The sequence below is a fragment of the Bison bison genome, unplaced genomic scaffold, assembly GCF_000754665.1.
Source record: "Bison bison bison isolate TAMUID 2011002044 unplaced genomic scaffold, Bison_UMD1.0 scf7180017864142, whole genome shotgun sequence".
Classification (NCBI taxonomy): Eukaryota; Metazoa; Chordata; class Mammalia; order Artiodactyla; family Bovidae; genus Bison; species Bison bison.
In genome coordinates this window covers 1,199,915-1,208,177 of record NW_011494714.1, presented here as the reverse complement: position 1 = coordinate 1,208,177, position 8,263 = coordinate 1,199,915, and the positions used below count along the sequence as shown (strand labels likewise).

Here is an 8,263-nt window from a genome sequence, read left to right as displayed (position 1 = left end):
TTCAGGCAAGAACACTGGAGTGGGTTGCCATTTTCTTCTCCAATACATGAAAGTGAAAAGTGAAAGTGAAGTCGCTCAGTCATGTCCGACTCTCAGCGACCCCATGGACTGCAGCCTACCAGGCTCCTCCGTCCATGGGATTTTCCAGGCAAGAGTACTGGAGTGGGGTACCATTACCTTCTCCACTTAATTTTAGCCACTACTTAATTTAGGAGGTCTAGATATTCATTCACCTTAAGTCAAAGTGCTGAACTGCATGAATTACTACAGCCCCTTCTGGTTCTTAGGATCCATAAGATGTACAGTTCATATTAAGAAAAATAGCCTGACTCTGTACAGTGATATCTTGAAATGTAGTGGGTGGGCCAAAAAGTTTGTTCAGGTTTTTCTGTAGGATTTATGGAAAAGCATGAAAGAACTTTTGGCCAACTCAATACTAAAAGAAAACCTGTTCAAAACTCTTGTGAAAATTTTCAAGATCTTGGAAATCATTTTCTACATATAAGGTAGAAAGCTGAAGATTTAACGCTGACACTAAGTTATTTATATTCAATTTATAGTATTTTCAGCTTTTGTTTTAGAGGGTAATTATCTACAGATGTTTAAAATCGGTCAAAATGTTATAATAAACCACATCTGAACCAAAGGTTTAGAATACAAATACAAACATCTGAACATAGCTGAAATAACTCCCAAATTTCTTAAAATTCAATCTTTAAATATTGGCTAAAAATTATCTGATTATCTAAAACCATATGGTTATCATGTTGCTGCTGCTAAGTCACTTCAGTCATCTCCGACTCTGTGTGACCCCATAGATGGCAGCCCACCAGGCTCCCCCGTCCCTGGGATTCTCCAGGCAAGAACAATGGAGTGGGTTGCCATTTCCTTCTCCAATGTATGAAAGTGAAAAGTGAAAGTGAAGTCGCTCAGTCGTGTCCGACCCTCAGCAACCCCATGGATTGCAGCCCACCAGGCTCCTCTGTCCATGGAATTTTCCAGGCAGGAGTACTGGAGTGGGGTGCCATTACCTTCTCTGATGGTTATCATGTTAGAAAAAAGTTAAATTTCTGCAAAAAGTAACTTTCTTTATCTAAAAATATGGCCACTGCTTAAAAAAACAATGACACGGATAAAGGGCATGGAAACTAATTAACTATTATTAAAAATCAATAACACCTAGTTCTGATTTTGATTATTTTATTTAGTTTCCTCCTGATAAGTGGACACAATTTTTAAGATCAGTATCTGGAGAGAGAGAAGGAATTCAAAATGTTTAAAAGACATTTAAATTAAGATAGTATTTTAATGTACAATATAACTTCTTGCTTATGAAATACATTTAACCTCAACATTCAAATTGAAAGATATCTAGATGGCATGTGTATGACAGTAAAAAAGCCATTATCAGAAATATTCAGAAGAGTATTTGAATAAAAAATTTAATAAAAATTAACAATTTATTTTGAATAAAAATTATTGTTGAATAATAAATGAACAATGTTCAATTATTTCTGCTTTTATTAGTGTTTTTGCTGTTAATAAAACACAGGAAATTTTAAACAGGGGTACACTTACCTGTCCCTAGGAAGAGCAGTCCATGCTAGACTATGTGATGTTCCAGCAGAGATCTGTTGAATAGCTATGCCATCTAAGCCACTTACTTTCTTTGGTTTAGTAATAGGACCTGTGGAGTTTCCTTGTCCACACTGCCCCATTGAGTTATTTCCCCAGGCATAAACTTCATTATCTGCAAACAAAACATAAAGAACAAATGAAAACTCAAATTTAAATGTAAAACACTGGAATTCCCCCGTGGTCCAGTGATTTAAGAATCCACCTGCCAATGCAGAGGACACAGGTTCAATCCCTGGTCTGGGAAGACCCCACATGCCACAGAGCAACTAAGCCCATGCCCCACAACTACTAGGCCCACATGCCACAACTACTGAAGCCTGCACACCCTAGAACCCACAATTCGCACACAGCAAGAGAAGCCACCACAATGAGAAGCCCGCACACTGCAACAAAGATCCAGCACAGCCCAAAAAAAGAGAAATAAATAAATATAAAACACTTATGAAAGGTACTATTTAACACTATCTCTTTAAAAACAAATGATCTTACCATGAGAAAGAGCCAAACAATGACTGTCTCCAATAGAAATATCAACTATTCTTGTGGCAGCCAGTTCTTCAATAAGCTTTGGTCTCAGTGCAGTAGCTTCTGATGAACCACAACCTAGACAAGCTCCACAGCCCCAAGCATAGACCTGAAACAAACAAAAATACACTATATGTTAGGGTTTCCCTGGTGGCTCAGTAGTAAACAATCCGCCTGCCAATGCAGGAGACACAGATTCGATCATTGTCAGTCTATTACTGTAGCTTTCGCTTTATGGCAGAAAGTGAAGAGGAACTGAAGAGTCTCTTGATGAAAGTGAAAGAGGAGAGTGAAAAAGCTGGCTTAAAACTCAACATTCACATAACTAAGATCATGACATCTGGTCCCATCACTTCATGGCAAACAGATGGGGAAACAATGGAAACAGTGACAGACTATTTCTGGGGGCTCCAAAATCACTGTAGATGGTGATTGCAGCCATGAAATTAAAAGACGCTTGCTCCTTGGAAGAAAAGTTATGACCAACCTAGATAGTTCATTAAAAAGCAGAGACTCTGAATGTCTAGTCAAAGCTATGATTTTTCCAGCAGTCATGTATGCATGTGAGAGTTGGACTATAAAGAAATCTGAGCACCAAAGAATTAATATTTTTGAATGGTGGTTCAATGGAGAAGATTCTTGAGAGTCCCTTGGACTGCAAGGAGATCCAACCAGTCCATCCTAAAGGAAATCAGTCCTGATTATTCACTGGAAGGACTGATGCTAAAGCTAGAGCTCCAATAGTTTGGCCACCAGATGCAAAGAGCCATCTCATTAGAAAAGACCCTGATGCTGGGAAAGATTGACAGCAAAAAGAGAAGGGGACGACAGAAGATGAGACAGTTGGATGGCATCACCGATTCAATGGACCTGAGTTTGAGCAAGCTCCACGAGTTGGTGATGGACAGGGAAGCCTGGCATGCTGCAGGCTGCAGTCTGTGGGGTCACAAAGAGTCAGACACGACTGAGAGACTGAACTGAACCAATTGCCAGAGCTGGACCCTTTCCACCACCAACGAACAGAGGGAGGTTAAAACATGCATGGAGAAAATCAAAAGTTTAAAGGGATTATACAATTCTGACTATCTTAAGCCTGAGTAACCCTTTTCCAGAAACACCTAACCCTCTCAGATTATTTTCCATCTGGAAATATTCTCCTTGATCTCTCTTTTGATCCCCTTCTTGCCTTCTTAGTTTATATCACTGATTCCAGCAGAGTACATCATGAGAAACACTGGGCTGGAAGAAGCACAAGCTGGAATCAAGATTGCCGGGAGAAATATCAATAACCTCAGATATGCAGATGACACCACCCTTATGGCAGAAAGTGAAGAGGAACTAAAAAGTCTCTTGATGAAAGTGAAAGAGGAGAGCGAAAAAGTTGGCTTAAAGCTCAACATTCAGAAAACTAAGATCATGGCATCTGGTCCCATCACTTCCTGGGAAATAGATGGGGAAACGGTGGAAACAATGTCAGACTTTATTTTTGGGGGCTCCAAAATCACTGCAGATGGTGACTGCAGCCATGAAATTAAAAGATGCTTACTCCTTGGAAGGAAAGTTATGACCAACCTAGATAGCATATTCAAAAGCAGAGACATTACTTTGCCAACAAAGGTCCGTCTAGTCAAGGCTATGGTTTTTCCAGTGGTCATGTATGGATGTGAGAGTTGGACTGTGAAGAAAGCTGAGTCGCCAAAGAATTGATGCTTTTGAACTGTGGTGTTGGAGAAGACTCTTGAGAGTCCCTTGGACTGCAAGGAGATCCAACCAGTCCATTCTAAAGGAGATCAGTCCTGGGTGTTCTTTGGAAGGACTGATGCTAAAGCTGAAACTCCAGTACTTTGGCCACCTCACGCGAAGAGTTGATTTACTGGAAAAGACTCTGATGTTGGGAGGGATTGGGGGCAGGAGGAGAAGGGGACCACAGAGGATGAGATGGATGGATGGCATCACGGACTCGATGGACGTGAGTTTGAGTGAACTCCAGGAGTTGGTGATGCACAGGGAGGCCTGGCGTGCTGCGATCCATGGGGTCGCAAAGAGTAGGACACGAACAAACAGCGACTGAACTGAACTGAACTGAACTGATTCTCTCTTTCCCCCACTATTCATGAGTTCTAGGAAAAGGTTTAAAGGGTATTTAGTGCTAGAAGGCTTTTTAAAATTATCTTAATACAAAGAACATGGAGTTAACAGGAAGTCTATCTAGCTCACAAAGGTCAAGTCAGAAAACTTCGTTCCTTCTCAGATACTCAACTTCTTCAAACAGGAGAAAATATTTCCTTTGAGTAGATTAACTTCAAAACTTAAATACAATTATTATTTTTTAGTCACCTGGCCCTCTGAAATACTCTCAACCTTTTATGCTCATCCCTTAGTCTTACCTGCCCTGTTGATGTCAAAGCAAGTGAAGACTGACTTCCAGCACAAACTTTACGAATGAACATTCCTTGTAAAGCTTCAATAACTTTAGGTTTATACACTCTGTTGGTATCACCATGGCCAAGTTTGCCTATAAAAACAAACACATTCAAGTTAAACAACTTATTTGTTTCAAAGAAACTTTACTCTTTTTCTATTAATGTTCATAATCATCACTAACCTTTCCATGACTAACCTGACATATTGTTCACATCTTAGAAAGCTCATCTGAGAAAACTTAGAAACATCTTAGAAAACTTAAGAGTTTCTGATAGCAGAGGATATTAACAAATGAATGGTTTCATTATATGAAAAAAAAACCAGTAAATAGGTTTCTTCAATTTCAAGCAATAAAAACCACTTTAAGAGAGATACACAAAATTCATTTACTGTCTTTCTCCTCTTTAATGGTCATATTTCTAACTTCACATTTGCTGATAAAATAAACAGGTCCTATACAAGAATGTGTGGTCTTCTCAGATGGCACTAGTGGTAAAGAACCTGCCTACCAAATCGAGAGATATAAGAGATGTAGGTTTGATTCCTGGGTAGGGAAGATTCCCCTGGATCTACTCCCAATATTCTTGCCTGGAGAATCCCATGGACAGAAGAGACTAGGACAGAGGGCTATTGTCCATAGGGTCACAAAGAGTCAGAAAGGACTGAAGCGACTTAGCACACACATTCAAGAATATGTATACATACAATTATTTTTTATTTTTTTAAAAGACTCAATAATTCACCAAACAGAAACTTGGCAATCACCGGCGGGGGGGGGGCGGCGGGCGGGGGGAAGGCCAAGAAATTCCCTAAGAAGTAAATACAAACTAAATACCATTCTCACTATTGAAGCTATTTTTAAAATCATCTTAGTTTTAATTGCCAGTATTGTTGAGGAATATAGGGAAGTGAGCATTCTCATATTGCTGGTAGGAGTGACTAAGAAATGTAGGAAAAGACTGTCATTCACTACTCTGTTTTTGATACTGAAAAAAACTGGAAACAGTCTAGATATTCAACAATAATAAATTGCTTTGTAAGTTTTGCTACAATCACAGGAAAGAATACTTTGAGCCATTGAAAAGAAAAATGTACAGCCATGTTTGTTGACACAGAAAGATATTCATGAGATACTATTAGACAAAAACCAACAGGTTGCAAGATAGTATCTATGGTATAGATAGGTCTGCTTTCTTTTTTTAAAACAACTATATAGAAATATATGCACATATTTATATAAGTGCATATGTATAACATTTAGATGTCTATCTCCCAAAATGTTAACAATGTTTATGAGCAACTTTTGTAGAAACAGTTCATTTTAATTTTTTCAATGTCAGAAAAAACATTTGCTCATCTGTATTTGAGTTCTCTACAATAGGCTTGTACAACTAAAAAATAAAATTTTTAAAACTCAAGGAAAAAAAAGGCCAAAGTTATCCATAAATAATTTTTTACATACCATTGTCTCCTCCTCCAAAAGACCATACAGTTCTCCCATCTTTAGATAAAGCAATAGTATGTGAACTGCCACAAGAAACTTCTCCTACATTGCTAATGTCTTTTACTAATGTTGGGATGTTACGACTATTACTGTCACCATGACCTTGGATAAAACACACACAACAACAAAGAAATAATATTAACTCTTTCTTTAAGTCATTACTTCACAGGCAGAATAAACATTACAAGTTACTTACACAGAATTGAGGAATTGTTAAAGTGCAATTAAGTATGAAAACCTGAATAATTTCTAATATCTTCACATCTAATCTTCTAGGCTGCTCCATTTATGAGGTACTCAGTTCCTTCAGGGAATCAGTAGAACATTCTATCATGCTCCTCTCATAGCACATATCTATAGCTGTCTAGTATCATGTTAATGTTAACTTGTTTTCACTACCTCTATATTACACATTTCAGGATCACTTTAGGATGGTTTCTTTTTTATCCCTGAAATCCTATAATGCCTATAGTAAATACCTGCTAGATTTAATTACATCTTAAAAGCACCAGAATCTAGGTACTCTCTCTATAAAATTATCTTTCTCTGAGCTTAAAACTAAAAAAATAAACAGTCATCAGCCCATCAGTCTCACTGCTTCTCAATAACCACTGTCATTTCTATTTTTCTGTGAGAATAACTTCAATTATTAAAAAATCTTACCTAATCTTCCAAAATCTCCTTCACCCCATGTGTATAATTCACCATCCTCTGTGACAGCAGCACTATGTCTGTATCCAGCTGACACACAGACAACTACCTGCATTGCACACAAAGGGAATCTGATGAATACAAAGATGCTACAATACAGAGCTCACGTTTGACTCTGTGCACAGAGACTTCAGAGATACTGATATTCACAACTCATCCAGGAAGTGCCATGTACAGTTTAGAAGCTTTTGCTCCAGACAAGGGTGCCTAGCTAAAGGATCAAGAAAGTGCTGAAATACAGCCAAAGCTCTGCTGGCCAAGCCACAAGCTCTGACTTCTACCAAGAAAGGACAACTTTTCTTAATTCCCACGAAGAGATTGTAAAGGTTAGCAGCACCCTCTCACCCCTTGCCTCCCTACCCCAAATACATCAATCAAATCACTTGCAACAATACTACATCACCAATCAACTCTTTACTCAAAGAGCTGGATGGGGCTGAACACTCATGACCCAATGAAAAATTTTTAAATAAAACATTTAGATTTTTAAATATAATCCAGTCCTGGTTAATCAAGGAAAATTCATTACATAATAGGGCTAACTCTCAAAAACACACTGACTGTTACCAATGAAAGAAGATCTAAGGAGTATATAAGTTTATATCAATTAAACTCCTAACAGTATCTCTTTACCCTCACATAGCTACAGAGTTGATAAGCAGAATCAGGGAAATAAGGGTATAAGGCAGCACAATTTGGGGGATCACTTATACCTTTTAACAATGATCAAATTCACTAACTTCTGAAAAATAAACAGAAAAATATCTGTACTAATAACCAGATTTTTTAATCTGCAAAAGTCAGAACTCACTTCAGAAAATCTAAGATTCAATTAAAAATACTGAGCACCTAATACATTTTAGATAATCTACTAAGGATTTCTGAAATTTTTACCTGTAAATTATTAATTCATTTTGGGGACTTTTTCCTTCATGATATTCATACTAAGTTTTTTTTTTTTTAAGTTTTTAACTGGTAATGTTTCCACTGTAAAATGGAACATTAAAAGAATATAAGTAGGGAATTCCCTGGAGGTCCAGTGGTTAGGACTAAGCGCTTTCACGGTGGTGGCCTGGGTTCAATCACTGGGTTTAAAGTCATGAAACAGGGCCAAAATATTAAAAACAATGGAAATTGAGAAAAAAGGTACTAGTAAAACTAAAAACAATATAATTTTAAAGAGTATTTTCTGAAGTTTCTTAGAGTCCCATATTCAACACTTTATCAAAAGATCCCTTGATGTTAAGTGGAATGTTCTAAGGCTCACTGCTTTAAGGCTGATGTCTTAAACATTTAAAGTTATAATAAAGTAAAATTCATTTGCTCCAGCAAATACCAGACCACGTGACCTGCCTCTTGAGAAACCTGTATGCAGGTCAGGAAGCAACAGTTAGAACTGGACATGGAACAACAGACTGGTTCCAAATAGGAAAAGGAGTTCGTCAAGGCTGTATATTGTCT

At 37.7% G+C, this 8,263-nt stretch overlaps 1 protein-coding gene across 11 annotated transcripts in view; it reads right to left on the bottom strand.

Annotated features, from left to right (window-relative positions):
- Window positions 1-8,263, bottom strand: part of HERC1 (HECT and RLD domain containing E3 ubiquitin protein ligase family member 1) — a 213,318-nt gene that overhangs the window by 137,115 nt on the left and 67,940 nt on the right. For all 11 annotated transcript variants that reach the window (XM_010840215.1, XM_010840216.1, XM_010840213.1 and 8 more), the window contains 5 exons: window positions 6,755-6,851; window positions 6,050-6,193; window positions 4,551-4,678; window positions 2,128-2,272; window positions 1,579-1,750 (listed from right to left, as the gene is read on the bottom strand). In XM_010840215.1, the coding sequence (XP_010838517.1) occupies window positions 1,579-1,750; window positions 2,128-2,272; window positions 4,551-4,678; window positions 6,050-6,193; window positions 6,755-6,851 (686 nt within the window). The remainder of the gene's footprint in view (window positions 1-1,578; window positions 1,751-2,127; window positions 2,273-4,550; window positions 4,679-6,049; window positions 6,194-6,754; window positions 6,852-8,263) is intronic.